This window comes from Martes martes, assembly GCF_963455335.1.
Source record: "Martes martes genome assembly, chromosome: 10".
Taxonomy (NCBI): Eukaryota; Metazoa; Chordata; class Mammalia; order Carnivora; family Mustelidae; genus Martes; species Martes martes.
Window position 1 is genome coordinate 83,877,997 of NC_137898.1, and position 20,886 is coordinate 83,898,882.

Sequence of the window (20,886 nt, forward strand, 5' to 3'; positions counted from 1 at the left end):
ACTCTCTTTTACTGTCAAGTTTTGGAGAGAACAGAAATTTATTAGGTGATTGCCTTTCAGAGAAGGAGTAACTGACTCTTGGTAGGAATTAACTTTTTATTTGGAACTCCAGCCAATTTCAACAATTTGAAAATCCTCATGCTTGTAGGATAAGTCTACCCAGGTGCCAATAAAATATACAGCATTATGCTCTAGGTATTCTTCTAGAAGTAGGAACACCTAAGTCCCAGGTGCGTAGTTAGGCGGGGGGGGGGGGGGGGGAGGGGGGGAGGGGGGGAATGCCTTAAAATCTTCCCATTTCACAGCTACTTGGAAAAACAACAACATTCCAAGGCCTGTGAAAGCTTTTCATTTTCAGTATAGAAACTCTGACTTTTTTGGATCAAGGAATTGAGTGGTGGGAAAGAGGCAGGTAAATTTTCAACCCGGAATTTATATGCTGTCAGTGGAGACATGAAATAAAAGATCTAAACTAACGCAGTAAAGTATCATCTTCCAACCAAGCTTCAAAATGATTGCTCAAACTTTAAGGAAAATTAACGTTGGTTTCTCTCCGAGACAATTTTTAGGGAGTGGGTGGTGAGGAGGGCGGATAGGGGAGGCACGTTGGGAGTTGAGATCTTTTTGGGGCGTGGAAGACCCCAAAGTGTCGCCGAGGGCTAGTCAGATCCAGGTGCTAGGGAAGACACAGAGTTGACGCCCCAGGCGAAGGCAGGAGCGCTACTGCGCCGCAGCCTCGCGCAGCCCTGAAGCCTAGTGCGGGCGGGTGGGTGGCGGTGGGAGGGTGACTAGGAGAAGGGGCGGGGTGGCGTAGGGTGGGAGTGCGACGGCAGGAGGAGGGTCTCCCAGCCCAGGCCCAGTTTTCAAGCTTTCTGAGCCTGCGTCCGCCTAGGGGGAGGGCTTCCCCGGCCCGGCCACAGTGGCTCAAAGCACCTAGGACTGTCAAGAGAGTCGGAGAGTGGAGGTGCCGGAAGTGTGTGCGCGCGGTGAGATAACTTTCCTGCTCCGGCGGCGGCCCGGAGCGTCCACCGCCTCTCGCAGCGACGATGCGTCCTGATGACAACGACCTGAGCGGACTCGCGCCTCGGCCTACCGCCAGAGTCTGCACACTCCTTGCCGCAGAAGAGGACTGAGCCCAGAGGCGTCCGCGCGCTGGGGGAGTCCTGTGCTGGCAACGCGGCGCTCGGGGCCCATTTCCTTTGCCCCGTCCTCTGGCGTCTTGGCTGGTTCCCTGCGATCGCGCGTAGTCAGCGCCGGCGCGGTCGCCGGCTGTTCCCGCCCTCACCGCCGCCCCGGCCGCGTCCCCGGCGGCCGCTGGTAGCGTCTGTGCCATGGGGCTGCCTACTCTGGAGTTCAGCGATTCCTACTTGGACAGCCCGGATTTCAGGGAGCGCCTGCAGTGTCACGAGATTGAACTGGAGCGAACCAACAAGTTCATCAAAGAGCTCATTAAGGACGGCTCTCTGCTCATTGGGGCGCTGAGGAGTAAGTGGAGCTGGCAGGGGCGGGTGGAGAGGGCGCAGGGATGCGGCGACTTCTCGCGGGGTGCGGGTCTGAAGGGTGGGTGGGATGGAGGACTCGGGCTTCTTTTGTTTGAATGGGTTTGGGACAAAAGCTGAAGAGCTCCCCTGCTGGTGGCCACCAAGTTTGTGCTTAGGTGTTTTTTACTTACATACTTTAATGTCTACAGAAAAGGGGAAGTTATCCACTGGACCCAGGAGTAGATCCTGAGGAAAGCTGTTCAAAGTCATCTTTTTTTTTTTTTTTTTTTTTTTTTTTTATAAAGCTCCTGAAAAATGTTGGAGACTCTTGGTCATTTTTTGTTGGTTGGTTGGTTTGTAATTTTATTGTGCCTAGTTTGAACACTTAAAAAAAAAGGTCCTTAAGGAGGGATTCAAGAATTTGGCTTAAGGGTAAAATGAAGCTAGTTTGTTTAGTGATACTCAAAGAAAATAATTAATTTCTTATATGTAGCAGTGGCTCTTCACTGGGCACGAAACATCATTGAATTGGCTTTTTAAAAAATGTACATTTGCAATTTTGCCAATTAGTAGGATTTTGGAGATGATAGAGGATAGTATGGCACCAGTGGATGTAATCTCTTTACAAGCTTTTTGGCGCGTCTTAATTTTTGGTTTGTATTGTAAGTCTAATGTTGGTCGAGTCACAGGGAATGAGGGTTCAGTGGTTAAAGGCCAATCAGAATTTCTGATGATTAAGTAAAGACTGTCCTTAGGGATTTTTCCCACTTCCTTTCCCGAACCGATTTTTTTTTTTTACTCCCTCCTGAATCTGCTGGATCTTCACTTTCAAGTGCTAAGACCTAGGAGAGTCTTAGTAAATAAAAGAAACTCGAGTTTCTCTTTAAGAAAATGGAGTGATCTGCCTTCGGCTAGGCGGGTCATAATCCCAGAGTCCTGGGATCCAGTCTCCCGTGGGGCTCCTTGCTCAGTTGGGAGCCTGCTTCTCCCTCTGCTCCTCCCCCACCCCGATCGTTTTCTACCTCTGACAAATAAATAAATAAAATCTTAAAAAAAAAAAAAAAGAGGAAAATGGAGTGATTTAACTGGTAAGCTTTAACTTGTTACCTTTCCCAGACGTATTTCCATCTTATTGGAGGCTTCTGAAGGTTTTAGCTACTTAAAGGAAGCCCTGGACTCTCTGGCCTCTAATGGCTGGGTGAGTGAGGTATTTTCATTGCAGGGAGAGCCTTGGAGCATCTAGAAATCCCCAGGGCAAATGTAATAGAACCATCGTGGAGTGTATCAGTTGGAAGGTCAGTAACAACATAATGGGGATGTATGTGCCTGAAACTGAGATATTAGCATCTGATCTGTATTTTGAAGCATGTGTTAATAATGGTAAGGATGAAGCTTATCAGAATGTCTTAGAATTAGTGTGCTCCCAAATCTTTTTTCAACCATCCTCAATGCTAAAACATTTACTTACTTTACTTGTGCTACTTAACTAGGATAAAGTATGTTTTATGCTATATTCACATTATGCTATATTCACATTTATGCTATATTCACATTAATTTCTGAATTTGAGGGTAGTACTGATAACAGTATTTACTGATTTGTGAAAAAATAATTTATCTGCAGTTCTTTTCATTCTGTGCATACACAAATGTGAACTCTCTTTCCTTCTGGTTTGCAATTTCTGGTTGAGGTCTCAGGACTGGCCTCCTTGCATTTTAGCCTCTTCCAAAAGAGTTTCCCCGTCTCAGAGTGCTAAATGCCAAGCTGCCTCTTGTGGAGCTGCCAGCTGGTCCACAAGTGACATTTTCTTCTCACTCTGCTGGGGAGATAATTTTAGTGTTTCAAAAGTTGAAAACACTTCCATAGCTGTGATAAAAGCCCTGCAGTGCATATTATTATACTAGTGAGATTATGTACTTTATTATGATTTTTGAATCTAGTCTTGCAAAAATCAGGTGATTCCCATCCAGATATGTTTGTTCTTGCATATGTAAAGTGAAGAAATCTTTAAATTGTAAGTTCCTTGAACATACAGAACCTGTCTCATTAATTTGGTCTTATGCACTTAAATATACAACATGCTGTCTTTCTAGGATTCTTAGGTTTGTGATGAGAGTGCATGATTTTAATGTTTGATTATTATTTATCTCACTATGGAAGGAAAACGGTTTGTTCCTTATTCAAAGAATTCCTAGCATCAGTTGCCAAATAAATTTTGCAACAGAGGAACTCTTGAAGTCACATGATGGCACTGCTTTTTTCCCACCAAGCCACCTTCTATCCCTTGGGGAGGATACACTGAGGTTAGGCTGCAAGCGGTTAAGTGTGGGTCCTCTGAAGTTGCTCAGTTAGGATAAGAGTGTGCCTAGAGGATTTTGAAGCCTGCTTTTAGTTCTATCCCAGATCCACCAAGAAGCCCTCCTTTCCCCAGTTCTGTCCCTTGTTCTTTTCTGCCAAAGGAAGACTTCACCTTCCCTAACTTTATACCTTTCCATTCTTCTGTACCTACTGTTTCATGTTTCAGTAAGTGTGTCCATTATCCAGTTCAGTTTTATTTTTTGCACTTTGTTGTTATTTTCATTAATAATTAACGGTTTCTTAACGTAGTCTTCCTGAAAGGACAATCATCATGCATCTTGTATTATTTCCACCCTAGTTCATAGCTTTTCTGGTGAGAATTTTGGCATGCACTCCTGGCTAATACATGCGTGACTATTTCAATAGGAGTCACAAATGCTCTTTGATTTTTACTTCAGGTTGTCAGTATTATGAGAAGGGAAGGGAAACCACACTGATGGGAGGCTGGGCATGTTAGGAGAGTCTGGTAGATACCACTCAATGTCAATTACAGGAAGTTTTGTCAGTTACAGACTACTAATAGAAAGATCAATAAGAAAGAATCATCAATTAAAGCCCCAACAGGGAAAGATGTACATTTCATTTCCTACAAGAAATCAACTACCCCTGCAACTCATCTAATGAGAAACCATTATCACTCTGAACTCTTGCTTTTCTCCAGTGGACTTTTATTCAGAACAACCCCTCTTAAGTTCTTCCTTCTCCACGAAATAACATTGCTCCTTGTTTTTTGGACTTAGCTATGGTTTTGCTGTAACTTGCTTGTCCAGGATTGCAATTCCCTTTTATTCCCAAATAAACCCATTTTGCTGATAAAATTTCTGGCAATCTTATTTTTTAAGGTTATTGGCTTCTTTAGTAGAAGGGTCCTTATCAAGGAAAACCTTGAGTAGATGATTTCAATTTTAAATAATATAAGTAAGATACTTAATGTTTTTTTTTAATGAAGACTTTTATTTATTTATTCGACAGACAGAGATCACAAGTAGGCAGAGAGGCAGGCAGAGAGAGAGGGGGATGCAGGCTCTCCGCTGTGCAGAGGGCCCGATTCGGGGCTCGATCCCAGTACCCTGAGATCATGACCTGAACCGAAGGCAGAGGCTTAACCCACTGAGCCACCCAGGTGCCCCGATACTTAACATTTTCAAAATGAATTATTGCACATCCAATATGAGAAAAATAGATGACAGCTCATTAAGTGGATGGACATAGACCTGAATTTAAATTCTAGTGCTGGCAAATGATGTGTGATAATTGGCAAATAACTTACCCTCTCTGGGTCCTACTTTTCCTATAAAATGAGGGAAGATTTATAAAAGTCTTACCACTAGGATTATTTGTTTATTTTGTTACATGCTGTATAGACATTTGGTGAGCAATATTTGAGAATATTTGATACTGGAGAATTAGATTTTAGATCATGCTGTGACTCACAGCCCTCCCCCTTTTTCATCAAGTGTTCTTTGAACTTTGTTCCTTTAACAGGTATCTTAAAATTTGAGTTGTGGAATCATATGCTGTTTTTGCTTATTGATTTTCTTTTATAAAGAAACACCTCAAAATGGCTTTCTCATATAACTCTTCTTTTACTTTCTCTTTTCTTTTTTCTTTATACTTTTGAATATTTAAATAGAGCTTTGTCCTTGCAAAAATAGACTTCTCTGGGGCCCTGGGTGGCTCAGTCAGTTCACCATCTGCATTTGACCCAAGACTTGATCCTGGGCTCCTGGGATCAAGCCCCAGGTTTCTGGCTCCCTGCTTGGTGGGAAGTCTGCATATCCCTATCCCTCCACCCCTATACTTCCTCGTGCTCTCTCTCTCTCTAAAAACTAAAATCTTAAAAAAAAAAAAAAAAAAAAAAAAAAAAGGAGGAACAGACTTACCCTCCTCCCAAAAACAGAAAAGAGAAAAAAGGAGTAGACAGAAATAGGATTGTAGTCATTTAATTGAATTACTGGGTGGGAAGAGCATATCCACATTTTTTCTTCTACCCTACCCTTTGGCACCTTGGTTCCTGCCATTTAGGATAATGTTTCTCAAACCTGTGTGTCTAGGCTTCTTCTAGAGGGAAAAAAAAGTTAGTGGACTCTAATATAGATTTAATTATTTATTATTATTACTATGGTAATTAAATATATGTAAGCATGAAACTAATTCTTGTGTGTAGTCATACAATCTTAAAAGCAAATCAGTTTATGAATTAAATACAAGTAATACTGTGAAACCAATAAAAAAACTTGTCAACTACATTCAGTTAATCTAATGGATGGCAATGATGTTTCTGAAAGGAAATTTCCTCTCATATAAAGGTTGTTGATAATATCTTGTGTGTTGATTATTCATTTTCTCTTTGCTATTCCCAGTTGGAACTATAGTTCTTCAAAACTGCTTGCCCAGATGATGGCCTCTCTATCACAAATTATGTATTTATTGGTCATATTGCCTCCATTCCTGAGGCAGTAGTTCCTGGCACTAGTGTTTCCATGACACAAATAAGAAGGGTGCCTGTTTGAGTACTAGAGGTTGGTTGTTCCTAGGTTTAGATGTAGAATATACAGTTAATTAAGAATTTAGGATGGGGGCACCTGGGTGGCTCAGTGGGTTAAAGCCTCTGCCTTTGGCTCAGGTCATGATCTCAGGGTCCTGGGATTGAGCCCCCATTGGGCTCTCTGCTCAGCAGGGAGCCTGCTTCCTCCTCTCTCTCTGCCTGCCTCTCTGCCTACTTGTGATCTGTCAAATAAGTAAATGATATCTTAAAAAAAAAAAAAAGAATTTAGGACATTAGCAAGAGGGAAGCATATAATTACTTGTGTCTACTGCCTTCAGTGTTCCCAGATACTGGTTTGAAGTACTATGGTACACTTGTGATCTGGGGATTATAGTAAAGCGAAACCTGAGATGCAAAGGCTACATTGAGATATTGTAAAAAGGGTGAAGGATCCCTGCCTTCCATTTGCTGTGTTTCTCAAACTCACCTTAGCCTGGATTCACTTGTTTTTTCACTTTAAGCCATTCTCTATTTTGTGTGTATGTTCTGGACCCACTCTACTACTGGAATTTTTGGTTGCACAGGGAAGGAGTTAAATAAAAGGAAAAAGCTAATTTTAAGAAGTTTGAGACTTTCTGTAGTTATTGTGCTATTTATTTGGTCATCCTTCAGCTTTTTAGGGAAAATTGCTATTGTTTTAGGACATTTTTTGTATTTAAATTTGCACCTAGGTTTTATTTAGTTTAAGTGGAACCCATTGCAGAGTCTTGTTTACCCTGCAAGAGCTCCTTCGTGGCTGCTTATCCCACTAAGGCTGTTCTGCATGTGCAGCTGGGCAGTCTAATCAAAGGTATGGATATGTAATTACTTCAACCACTCATTTGGTTCTTAAGTTGTTGGAATTAGAGTTAAATGAGCAGAAGTAGCTGTGTCTTTCAAATGAACTGTAATTAATTTTAGGAACTGGTAGATTAGGAATGTAGTGCTTTAAGGTTCTGCTTCAGAGATGTTGCAAGTAAAAGCAGTTACACTTGTGTTAATTGAAATGACAGCCTTGGCACTTACCGAAGTGGAAGTAATTTGGGCTGGCTGAGTACTTCCATTTACTTCTGATTCTCAACGTGAGCTCAATGGGTACCCTTTTTTTTTTTTTTTTTAATTTTTAAATTAATTAATTAATTTATTTTTTTAAAAGATTTTATTTATTCATTTGTCAGAGTGAGCACAGGCAGACAGAGAGGCAGGCAGAGGCAGAGGGAAAAGTAGGCTCCCCGCTGAGCAAGGAGCCCGATGTGGGACTCGATCCCAAGACCCCGGGATCATGACCTGAGCCGAAGGCAGCCGCTTAACCAACTGAGCCACCCAGGCGTCCCAATGGGTACCCTTTTACACTGTCTTTATTTTCATTGGATTTCCTTTTTCAGCAGTTAGTAATTGAGGGGCTGTCCTGTTAGAGGCCAGGGAAGGAGTTAGCGGGAGAACAGGTTAGCAAGAACCACCTTTTACACTGCTATCTTTGACAGTTACGATCAAGGTACTCTGAGAGTGAAGAAAACTCAGGTAACTGCTAAAGTTTTAAGTCACTGAAAAGCTGCTTTAACAAACTCCGTTTGAATTACTAACTTAGTGTACAATGTTCATTGTGTTGATGATATGTAAGCATGACTCGAATCATAAAAAAAAATACAGCTAACATTCAGTATTACTTTGGTGTGAGTGCAGTTTTATTTAAGCAATGTATACCTAGAGAATGGCAAATCTTTTATTTAGATTTATAAAGAGAAATATTAGTTTAAAAATTTCATATCATTAAGCCACATTTGATAAATATGCAACAATGGAATGTTTAATATGGACAGATAAGGAAGGGTGAAGGAAAGGGGATTTATTTTGTCTTGAATCTTTTTCGTGAAAACTCTTTCTTGCCGGAACTGTGATTGCCGGCTCTTCTGGCCCTAGACATCCCCGCTGTCTAGAGTGTAATTTCCACTCATTTCAGCCTTCCAGGTGGATGCCAGCCCCTCTGTAGCTCCACCTGCCACCCACCAGTTTCAGTTGGCAGCTCTGCCAGCCTTCCTTTTTCCTCCACCATGCTAAACCTCTGCCCAGCATCTAATAAGCCTTATAGTGTATTCCCAGTGGATCTGGCCTTATCAACCAAGGACTTGCTACCTGCTTCTTGCTGAGTTTCATCCTGAAGATTAAAACCATTTGCCAAGCACCTGGCTGATTAGTGCGTGGACTCCGTGCTTCATCTTTTGCAGCTGCGTTCATCTGAGTTGTAATGACTGGGTTTTGTAGAAGTGTAGAAATTCACATAATATTTGCTAATCTTAATGGCTCTTGAAAGCAAAGGAAAAGGGGACAGATGATAACAGGACAGTCATTACAAATGTAATTATATTAACAGTTTTGTCTTTGACTAGGTGAACTTAAACTTTGGCCTAGATATTTCTGGTAATGTGGATCCTTCTCTATAAGATTACTTCTAACTGGGATGTTTGTTTAATCAGAATAGGTCATAGTTCATATCTGCAGTCTTCTGATTTTATTACCAAGAATCCAATTATAACACTGAAGAAAGTGTTCTAGCAACTTCCATCACTCTTTGAGGACTGTGACTTGCTTCAGGAAAAGTGAATTGTGTACATCATTCTGTGAGTACTGTGACTTGCTTCAGGAAAAGTGAATTGTGTACATCATTCTGTGAGGACTGTGACTTGCTTCAGGAAAAGTGAATTGTGGAATAGTAAGGTAACTTATAGTAGCTGATAATCTGCCAGTTTTTTCAGTCTTTTCCCTTTCTTTCAAAGGTACGCATAGCATAAAAGAAGAAAAACAAGTACTAAGTTTCCTACAATTTTTAATTTGAGAGTAATTCTTTTAATTGCAATTTTTCATGGAACCTGGTGGGAAAAGGCTAAAATAAGATGAATGAAATCTTTGTACATTATTTTATATTAATTGTAAGAGACTTTTTCAGTTCTAGTTTTTAGATTCTGTGATGGAAGTCTCCATTCGTAATGACATTTTAAAAATGCCCAAACATGACTTTTTTTTCTTTTTTTTTTTTTTGGTATGTTGTTAGTTTATCTGATTTGGGTGAATATTAGGAATGATGGGTAATGTTTTGTTTTGTGAAGGATAGAGAAGCATCCTGTATTGGTTCTCAATGTCAGATGGTATGGAAAAAAAAAAGGAAAAAATGCTGCATGTATAGTGCAGCATTTGCTACATTAATAGTATTCTTCCTGTACCTTGGCTTTATTCTGGGAAAAACTGGGTAGACACCCTATGCCCCCTTTCATTTGGAAGTCAGTCATATTTCTTGATAGTGGAATTTCTATATTTCCTTACGCAAATCTAAAAAGCATACTGCCTGACACTTTATGAAAGGGATGCCAAATAGTATTCCCTCATGTGTAAACATATATTGGAGCTTATCCAGATGAAAGACCCAGCTACAGTTTTCTCTTTAGTACACAGTAAAAGTGGTGATTTAATTTAGAAAACTGGTATGTGTTTATGTGTGGAGGAGAGTGATAAGCTGCTAATAGAAATGAGTATTCAGTATGTGTCTTATCCCTTTCCAAATGGAAGTTTAGTAAATTGATTTTACTTTGCTTTGTGAGAATTTTTTCTTCTTCATTTATTTAATTTCTTTATTCCTCACAATGTCTGAATGGAAGATGTGGCCCCAAAATGGGGATAGTGGGGGGGGGAGGGTGGTGGTTGTGAGAGAGTAAACAAGGAGAAATAAATTAAAATTAAAATTGAGAAAAGAATTTAAATATTATGGTTTTGGAACTTTTGTCAGGCTTTGTGTATCTTATATGAAAAAGTTACTCTGTGACACTAGAGAATCAAAAGAATAAGAGACTAGCATTCCAACTGTTGTAAAAGCTGGTTGTGGAAAATTTGAGGGAGATGGTTCCCATTAAAAACTGCCAACATAAGAGATAATAGAGGGTGGCTTTTTTAGGGGTGCACTCTTTGGGGAAGAGGTGGGAAAACTGCGCACTTGTGAAAAAATGATGTCAACATAGGAAGTAATAGGAAGGACTTTAAAGACTTGTGTTGAGTGCTTGGCAATCCTGGTTTTCCTTAGGTGACCCTTTCTAACCTTAATTATTACTTCCTCTGGATCCCAGCTCCACCATTACACCTTTTTTCTTAGGATGTGATGTTGCTAAATTCCTCTTCCTTTTTCAACTTATTTCCTCCGTCCTTCTCTTAAATGTTGAAGGTACACAAAGATTCCTTCTTAGCCCTTTGAGTGTTTGCTTTCCTTGTGTGATAACATGTCCTCCTGGGCTCCAGCCCTAACCTCATATTCCTGAGCTCTAGATCTCATTGTTACCAGCATATTACCACCTCGATGTGCTTCAGGCACCTCAGACTCTGTGTCAGAACCAAGTTCTTCCTTGTTCTCCACCGTGTTCTCATTTCTCTAGTTATAGCCTCTTCCACCTGCTCATCTCAAAAAGGAACATCTGAATCCTTCCCAACTCTTCCTGTTTCCTTCCCTGGTTTTTAAACTCCAGTTTTTCACTCTACCCAGGTTAGAAAATTTGGTTAGTCCTGTAATTCTGTGCTCCCAGATATCCTAAATTAGATTTTTTTCAGCCAGTGTTTATGAAATAACATTTCTTTCTTAGCTTAAAACAACAGACATTTATTCTCTCATAGTCTGGAGGCCAGAGGTCCAAAATCAAGGTGTCAGTAGGACCATGCTCTCTGAAGGCTCTAGGAGAGGATTTTTCCTTGCCTCCTTTTCTGGCTCTGGCTTCTGGTGTTGCCAACACAAGATGTTCATTGGCTTTTAATGGGTCACTCCAGTTCAGGGCTCTGCAGTCACGTGGTGTACACTCTGTGTGTCTCTATTACATTTTACTTATTCTTTCAAATGTAAACTTCTAGGTGCCAAGGATATCTGTATTCTCTTCAGATCTGACCACATTGTGGATGCTCAGTGAGTTTTCAACATCAGCAAATCTACTAGGCTTCACTGTAACTGCTCAGACCTGGGCATACTGATTTTTAGGACTGAGTAGTCCAGGGGGCAGCAGACAATAACAGGTGTTAGAACTTTATTCTAGTCCTGATGCTGCTACTAACTAATGGCATTGGTACAATTCACTTGTCTCAGAACCTATTTTTTTAAGGAATAATGTTTGTTCTATATTTCTTATAGGATTTTCTTTGAAGGGGGCCGAGGGGCACAGGAAAAGGGAGAGAAACTTAAGCAGGCTCTACACCTAGTGTGGAGCCCAGCATGGGGCTTGACTTCATAAGTCTGTGATCATGACCTGAGCTGAAATTAAGAGTCAGACTCTTGGGGCGCCTGGGTGGCTCAGTGGGTTAAAGCCTCTGCCTTTGGCTCAGGTCATAATCTCAGGGTCCTGGGATCGAGCCCCGCATGGGGCTCTCTGCTCAGTGGGGAGCCTGCTTCCCCCCTCCTCTCTCTCTGCCTACTTGTGATCTCTGTCTGTCAAATAAATAAATTAAACAAACAAACAAAAAAAGAGTCAGACTCTTAACCAACTGAGCCACCCAGGTGCCCCAATTTCTTGTAAAATTTTTGTGTGGTCCATGGAAAGAAGGCATAATATAAAAATGTAACATTATTTTCATTTGCTTTAGGCGGGATCATTGTGATCCTAATAATTTCAGTTTTTTTCCAAGACTACATTTAACATGTTCTTGTCAACATTATCATATTCCATAGGAATAAGACTTTATTTTATTTATTTATTTATTTATTTTTTAAAAAGATTTTATTTATTTATTTGACAGAATTAGGCAGAGAGGCAGGCGGAGAGAGAGGGGGAAGCAGGCTCCCCGCTGAGCAGAGAGCCGGATGTGGGGTTCCATCCCAGGACCCTGGGATCATGACCTGAGCCGAAGGCAGAGGCTTAACCCACTGAGCCACCCAGGCACCCCAGGAATAAGATTTTAAAAGTGGATATGCTTTAATTGAATATTAAAGGATGGGCTTGTTTATCTCCCCAATTAAATCTATTTGGAGGGAAATGATTGTAAGATGTGGTATGGTTTTGTTTTAGCTTTTTTCTTTTCTTTTTAAAAAGTTTTTATTTATTTATTTTTAAAGATTTTATTTATTTATTTGACAGAGAGAGAGAGAGAGAGCACGCTTAACCAGTTGAGGCACCCAGGTGCCCCTAACTTTTTTCTTTTAAACAAATATTTACTCTGATCTGGGAACCAAGAAAGCATTAGGTTGACATTTAGGGATTATGAATGGGCAGTATAGATGTTGAGACTTTATTGGCATCTCTGCTAGTGCTTTATTTCTGGTGGCTCAGTTCAGTGGTCTATAAAAGTTATTTAAATGACAGCCATAACTTGTACTTCTCTAAAGAAATAGATAGCTTGGCAATTTCACAAAATAAAACAGGCACATGAGAGATCTTTTTTCTTCACATTGGTTTCAGTATGGAAGGCAGATAGTGGCCTAGAAAAACACTTTCCTAGGTGTTTCTTATGCTGCACAGATGTTTTGTAAATGTAATTACACTTGAGGTGAGATCATCCTAGAGGTTACTGGTGAGAAAAGAAAATGATGAGATTGGTAGGGCATCGCTGGAAGGTTTTGAGGGCAAGGAATTATGGTAAAAAAAAATTTCATTAAGAATTGAAGAGGAGCTTCAGTTGGCTGAGTAAGAAAATTGATTTGAGCCTGTTAGCTAGTTGATTAAGGGAAGGTGGTATTATTGAATTGGTGTGAGAATCACCAGGAGAGGATATTTGGATGGTACCACAAGGATGAAACAGATCATTTAAAACAACAACAACAACAAAAGATGTTTCTTAAGGGATCTCTGAGTTTAAAGGGAGTTCTGCCCTGAAGTTGGGGGAGATAGGGAGCAATGAATAGGAAATCTAGAGTTTGGGGACAGCTTGCAAAGTGTAGCAGAGCTGGAAAAAGCCAGCATCAGGGATTAAAGAAAGAAAATACAGATTCTTAATAATCCTGAACAAGGAATAGCAGCAAGTGAGTGAGAATGACAGCCTCTGTGTTTGCTAGGTTTAAACTCTGTTGGGTGCATGTCCTTTTCTTCCCATTATGGATGTTCTACGGATATTCACAGCTGGCTGAATATGATGTTTTATGACATCCACTGATGAGAGGGGATGAAAGAAGATGAATCAAGGATGCAGAACCAGGGTGTCAGTTGCAAGATATTCTTCCTGCTTTAAGTCCTAAGATTATGTCAGACTTCCTTATTTTCTTTTCTGAGACTGTGCTCTGTACTTCTGTCACAACATATGTTAACTGAAGATAATCCCAATTTATGCAAATAATCTGAACATTAAATCTGGCTAAAAGAAACAGGGGTTTTTCTTGAGTTTACTTTAGCATTACTATTCACACACGTGCAGTGCTAATAATGCTTAATCTTTAATATTGGAATATTTTAATATAAAGTAGGTTCTTTGAAGATTTAACACTAACAACAGTCAATCTGGTATAGTAGAAAGAGCCTAGGCTTGCTTTATTTATTTATGTATTTATTTATTTATTTTTTAGATTTCTCAATCTTAACTTTATTTATTTATTTAGATTTAATTTTATTTTTTCAGTGTTCCAAGATTAATTGTTTATGTACCACACCCAGTGCTCCATGAATACATGCCCTCCTTAATACCCACCACCAGGCTCACACATCCCCCCACCTGCTCCTTTCTAAAACCCTCAGTCTGTTTCTCAGAGTCTACAGTTTTTCATGCTTCGTCTCCCCTTCTGATGAGCCTAGGCTTTAGAATCGAGCAATGCTTTTCAATCCTAGCTCAGACACTTATTAGCTATGTGGCTGTGAGCAAGTTACTTGGCTTCCTTTGTGGTTTTCTTTGTCTGTAATATGGGAGTAATATTTATTTCATATGCATATTTTCAGGGTTAAATAAGATAACATACAAAGTGTTGAACACAGAGTATTAAATACTAATTTTCTCATCTATCTCATTCATTGCTAATGTTGAGACTAGGTAGTGAAATTAGACCATTGTTACAAACAACCACCACGACCATATTTTATTTAAGAAAGAATCTGCAGTAGCTTTCCTAAGCAAAATCTTTACATTACCTGGACAAATGCACCGTATATATATGCATAGAACACTATATTTAATGTTGTTATAAGACCTCTAGACCATGTATCATTGCTTGTTATCATGAATATGGCTCGCAGGGAGAGTAAGCCATTGCTTCTGTGGAATAGCTTAGCTATCTTCTTAAGGATGTTTTCATATCTGAGATTTTATGATCTTGTAAAAAAAATGACATTTATCACTTTTTATTTTGATTTTTTGATTACTTGCTTGTTTTTCTCCCTAGAATGTTAGCTTCATAAGAGATGACACCAAATCTTTAGGATTCTGGATCTGGACACATTATACATTTTTCATCAATCCATTAACTTTTAGGAAGTTGTGTCAAACCAATGTTTGGAATTGTATAAATTCAAAAGTTGTTACTACCCACTTAATGTTCGAACCAATTCTGAAACTTTATATATGAAGACAAATATCTTAGTGAAAAGCCCTTAGCATGTTATATAGATTTTACCAGAATGAGATTGATTAGAACACGTTTATTCAAGGAATTGATATTCAGCAGTGACAATATTTAGTACCTCAAATACAAGAGACATTGCTAAGAAAGTGAAATTGTACAAAGGATTTATGTTGTGTCTGTTTGTAACAAAGTATTGTATATACTATTTTTGAGGTGCCATTTCAGAGTGTTGATTTTAATTGTGTAGGAATACCTTCTTAAAAAATACCATTCATTATTGAGTTACATATTTATTATGTATCATTTATTCATTATTGAGGTATAGTTGATTGCCATAAAGTTCATCCTTTTAAAATTGTATAATTCAGTGTTTTTTCATGTGCTTACTGAATTGTGCGACCATCATCACTTAATATCATCATTTAATAATTATATTAAAACATTTGTTTTCTGCTTTATTGAGGTATAATTGACAAATAAAATTGTGAGATACTTAAAATATGTATCATGGTGATTTGATATCTGTATACGTTGTGAATGGATTTCTGCCAGCTAGTTTATTAGCACATCCATCCATCACCTCACATATTTATCCTTTTTTAAGTGAGAACATTTGAGTTTGACTCCCCTAGCAAATTTCAATTAAATATTATGGTATTACTGACTAGAGTCACTATATTTTAAGTTAGATCTTTTCCCTAATTCATCTTATAGCTGAAAGTTTGTATCCTTATCAGCCTCTCTCTGTTTCTCCTAATTGCCAGACCCTGAAAGCTACTAATCTTCTCTTTCTCTGATTGATTCCACGTATAAGTGATATCATACAGTATTTGTCCTTATCTTTCTGGCTTATTATATTTAGCATAATGCTCTCACAGTCCTTCCAGGTTGTTATATATAAAGATTTTCTTCTTTCTCATAGCTGAATAATACTCTATTGTATATATACACTACATCTTTTTTATTCATTCGTCTTTTGGTAGACACTTAGCTTGTTTCCTGTTTTGGCTATTGTGAATAATATTGCAGTGGACATTCTAGTACAGGTATCTCTTCAATATTCTGTTTTTATTTTCTTTGAATATATACCCAGAGATGGGATTACTGGATTGTATGGTAGTTCTATTTTTAATTTTTTGAGGAACCTCCATACTGTTTTCCCTAGTGGCTGAACTAATTTATATTCCTGCCAACAGTGCAGAAGGGTTCCATTTTCTCCATATCCTTGCCAGCATTTATCTCTTGTCTTTTTGATGATAGTCATTTTAACAGGTGTGAGATGATACCTCATTGTGGTTTTGATTTGCATTTCCCTGATGATGGGTGATTTTGAGCACCCTTTCAGTGTCTGTTGGCCATCTGTATATCTTTGGGAAAATGTCTGTTCAGGTCTTCCACCCATTTTTTAATCAGATTGTTTGTTTGCTATTAAATTATATGAATTGTTTATATGTTTTGGAATCACTATCTAATTTTAGTATAGTTTATTGCCCCAAAAGAAATCCCATACCCTATTTTCTCTCTTCTCTAGCTCCTTGAAACTAATACACTTTGTTTCTTTTTTTTTCTTTTTTTTTTTAAATTTTACTTATTTATTTGACAGACAGAGATCACAAGTAGGCAGAGAGGCAGGCAGAGAGAGAGGAGGAAGCAGGCTCCCTGCGAGCAGAGAGCCCGTCGCGGGGCTCGATCCCAGGACCCCAAGACCAAGACCCGAGCCAAAGGCAGAGGCCTCAACCCACTTAGCCACCCAGGCGCCCGTACGCTTTGTTTCTACAGCTTTGCCTGTTCTGAACCTTTACTGTATAAATAGAATGATTCAATATGTGGCTTTTTGTGAATGACTACTTTCGCTTAGCATGTTTTCAGGGTTCATCCATATTTTAGTATTGATTGGTATTTTATTCCTTTTTACTGCCAGATATTCAATTGTATGGATATACCACACATTTTGTTTATCTGTTTATTCATTGAAGGGTATTTTGGTATTTCCATATTAATATTATTTCTATTATGAATAATGCTATAAACATTCATGCGCCTGTCTTATGTGGACATATATTTTCATTCTCCTGGATATATCCCTAGGCATGGAGTTTTTGGGTGATATAATAACTCTGTGTTGGAACTCACCTTTATAAATAGAAATTTAGTAGATCTGTAGGCATTTACATTACATTCTTTATGGTAGGAGTTTGAAAGCTAAATGTGTATGTATGTATGTATATATGTACGTATTTATTTATTTATTTTTAAGGTTTTATTTATTTATTTGACAGAGAGAGAGACAGTGAGAGAGGGAGCACAAGCAGGGGGAGTGGGCGAGGGAGAAGCAGGCTTTCCCGCCCAGCAGGGAGCCCAGTGCAGGGCTTGATCCCAGAGTCCTGGGATCAGGATCTGAGCCAAAGGCAGATGCTTAGGCAGATGCTTAACAACTGAGCCACCCAGGCTCCCCGAAGCTAAATGTGTACTTAAAGCAAAGTTAAAACTTCCCAAAACAAATTCACATATGGCCTTTATATTTGTTGGGGAAAACAGAACCACTTGGTGGATATTTAAGGAGGAAACATTTCCGTGTTCTTTTAATTTTCATTATACAGGGTAAGTATTTAGAAATCTCATAATGTAAATAAAGAGCAATAGCAATTTTTACATATGTACAAAGAGTGGCAAGACGAGTGGAGAGGAGAAAACAAGGAGTGATGATCCAGGAGAGATGTGAAGAAGAAAGAGAGAATGGAACATTGACTTACATATTCCTTCAGCATATATATTAGCACTAGATATATGTCAGATATCATTCTAGGTCTTGAAGTACAGAGCAGAGGTCCAGCTTTTCTGGGTTTGCATTTACTGAGGGCATGCTGTTGATATTGTGTGTTTGTGTGTAACTGCTTGGTGCTAAGACTTAATAGTTACCATGTGTACATGTACCATGTGTACATTTTATTTCCTCAGATAGCCTTTCTTTGTTACACAGGTTAACTTGTGCATATCTCCATTATAGCGGTCAACACAGCATAGGGATCTCATGTGAGAATGTGAATATCCATTCTTAATTGACTCTAGATCAGGAAACATTTCAGGATCACCTACTGCACTTTAAGCACTGTACTAGATACTCTCTGTGTGTGTGCATGTGCACACACACACATACATACACATACACACTAAGTGGCTTAGTAAGTCACTTTCTTTCTTGAACTTGGGTTTCCTCATTTTTACAGTGGGGATAATAATAATACCTACTTTTTCATGAGGGTTTCACAGTTCTTGTAGCCATGCCTGGCATATTACTTGGTATGTAGAAATCAGTAAATGGTTGCTATTATAATCACAGTGTATTTTTTTTTACAATGTATTTTTTTAACAGATAAAATGAAGTAACCTTAATATTAAAAATATTTAAAATGGTAAACATTCTCTGTGCCTTTCATGATGATTAACTTGATTTTATTTTTATTTAACCTTCCATGTCTACATGAATACACTTAAAAAATAAAAATACAATCATAACATATATACCATTTTATATATAAATTTATACCATCTTTCAAATATTTTTCTTGCTTCATTTTTTTTACTGTTCGCATATTTATGACTAAAAGTGCTCAGATTGGTGATATTTATGTGTAAGTAACTTAAAGCAGTCTACATTTGAAATGTAAGTAAAACCAGAGTGGGTTACATTTTGAATAAAGAAACATCTGCAGTTTGCTCCAGTTCACCAAAAGGAAATTGGATCATGTATCAACTATGTGATCCTGTAAGACTTTCATCTTTTAAAGAAACTTCCCTGCCTGCCTAAAATCTACATTCATCTGTTACTCTGAAATGAAGCCTGTGGTATATATGTTGTTACACAAAATTTGGTGAACCTCAACATACTTTGCAGCTGCTGCATCTGCTGGAATTTAACTGGAAATCAGAAACAACTATTTTTGAGACTTCTTCAGGCTCCCGCATTTTAGATTTCTTATTTTTCTTAATGTGGGCAGTTTGTCCTTGCATGTTTCTTTTCAGGTTCCCAATTATTAGTCCTTCAGAATTACAAATCACTTAATCTTTTGTAAACAGTATTTTTTAAAGGTGTTAGTTACTAAATTAGTGGATACTATAGTCATTGTTTTACTGGGCTGTTGAATTTTTTTTTTTTTTTAAAGATTTTATTTATTTATTTGACAGAGAGAGATCACAAGTAGGCAGAGAGGCAGGCAGAGAAAGAGGAGAAAGCAGGCTCCCTGCCGAGCAGAGAGCCGGATGCGGGGCTTGATTCCAGGACCCTGGGATCATGACCTGAGCCGAAGGAAGAGGCTTTAACCCACTGAGCCACCCAGGCGCCCCTGGGCTGTTGAATTTTTGACCCTATCATTCCTTACTTCCTGAAGCTTCTCCCTGGGCTTTTGTGGAGCCATATCTAGTCTCTATTCATGCCTTTCATCAGCTTTCGAACTTTTTTTCCTTAACCTTCCAGAGTTCCTTCATTTCTTCATTCCTCTTGAATGTAGGTGTTCATATTGTCCAATGAGAGCCTTTTCTCAATAGATATAAGTTGGTGATGAATATTTATCCATAACCAAATGGTTAGTATCTGTAAGATAAATGGGGGAAGAAGATGGTTAGGATGTCATTAGATAAGTGTACACTAGACATAGGACAGTTGAGTAACCAAAGGATAAATACAGCTGTTAACCTTTACCAGGAGTTAGAGAAATGCAAATGAATATAGAGTGAAGTATTTATTCTTTTACCTATTAACTTAGCTAAAAAAGATTTTTAAAAATGCCTTTTGCTAATTTGGGTATACCAAGCCTCTTACCTTCTGCTGCTGATAGAATTGTAAATAGGTAATAATTGTCAAGGACCTTAACGGTTTTATACTCACTAATACAATGATCCAAATTATGGTACTTTTTCTGTAGCAGGTAATATTGATTTCCTACCCAGCCTCTGTGCCCTTTCATTCTTTCTATAACAAGGTGGAGTTTGTTCAGCAAGATAAACCTCCCCCAGATCAGGGGTAAATCCTGATTAGTTGAGTTACCCATTGTAACCCATTTTTCCTTGCTAGGGATGGCAGGCATTTCTCAACTTTTAACCAACAGCGCCCCTGTGAGTTTATTGTGGTACTGCATGCAGTTTGGAAACTGGTCCTAACCTATGTAAATGATTAAAATTTACTTAGAATAGAAAATAATTAGAAATGACTCAACTAGTTTAGTAGATTTTTACAGTGACTACTCATCTAGTCAATTACACATAAGTCTTTTGATATAAATCCAAGTTACAGCAGAGCAAGATACACAGTTGTATACATGCTTTTGTCATTATATGAGGAGAAAATATGCCTGTGAAAAAACTTAGTAAAATCTACCAAAAAGAAATGCTGTGTGTAAATGCACTAGGGTGGTGATATTAGAGAGATCCCTGCCTCCTCCTACCCCCAGTCCTCTAGTGGAGTAGAGGAAATTAATGAGAATCTAGAGGGAGGAGTTAGAGTGTTGTTCCTGTTAGTTGCCCCCCTGGCAGAGCTTTGGGAGCTGTGATTACAGATGGGCTCATTGTTTCCAGCGTGGGGTGTCAAGAATGGGGTGGGAGGCCATAAGCTCTCAAGTTCCAGCCAATTACTGAGAGTTGGTGAGGTACAAGCTCAGATAAATACATTCTTTCTAATCTACTCTTAACTACACTTCCTTCCAATCCATTATAACAATTCTCTAAATGATTTGATAGAGATTTTGTTAACATGTAGCCTTCATATCTTTTCCCTATTTATTTTTCCACTTTCCAATTTCTGGCTGTTTAATTTGCTCCCTCTTTTATCCAGCCATCTTTGAACACTTTTTCTTTTCATTCTTTTAGAAGTGGCATATCGAGGCTATCATAAAAAATACATATCCAGATTTGGACTGCTTTGTTCATTTATGATAAGCACATGTTTTCATGGACAAATTAATTGTACCTGGTATTTTGTTAAAATATAATTTGTATTAATAACCATAAGCATTCTCCTGGACGAC

At 38.6% G+C, this 20,886-nt stretch overlaps 1 protein-coding gene across 2 annotated transcripts in view; it reads left to right on the forward strand.

The window, feature by feature from the left end:
- The first annotated feature begins 803 nt into the window (after window positions 1-803).
- The window catches only part of ARHGAP42 (Rho GTPase activating protein 42), a 287,317-nt gene continuing 267,234 nt past the window's right edge, over window positions 804-20,886 (forward strand). For both annotated transcript variants that reach the window (XM_080816690.1, XM_080816689.1), the window contains exon 1: window positions 804-1,485. In XM_080816690.1, the coding sequence (XP_080672816.1) occupies window positions 1,332-1,485 (154 nt within the window). In that variant the 5' untranslated portion in view covers window positions 804-1,331. The remainder of the gene's footprint in view (window positions 1,486-20,886) is intronic.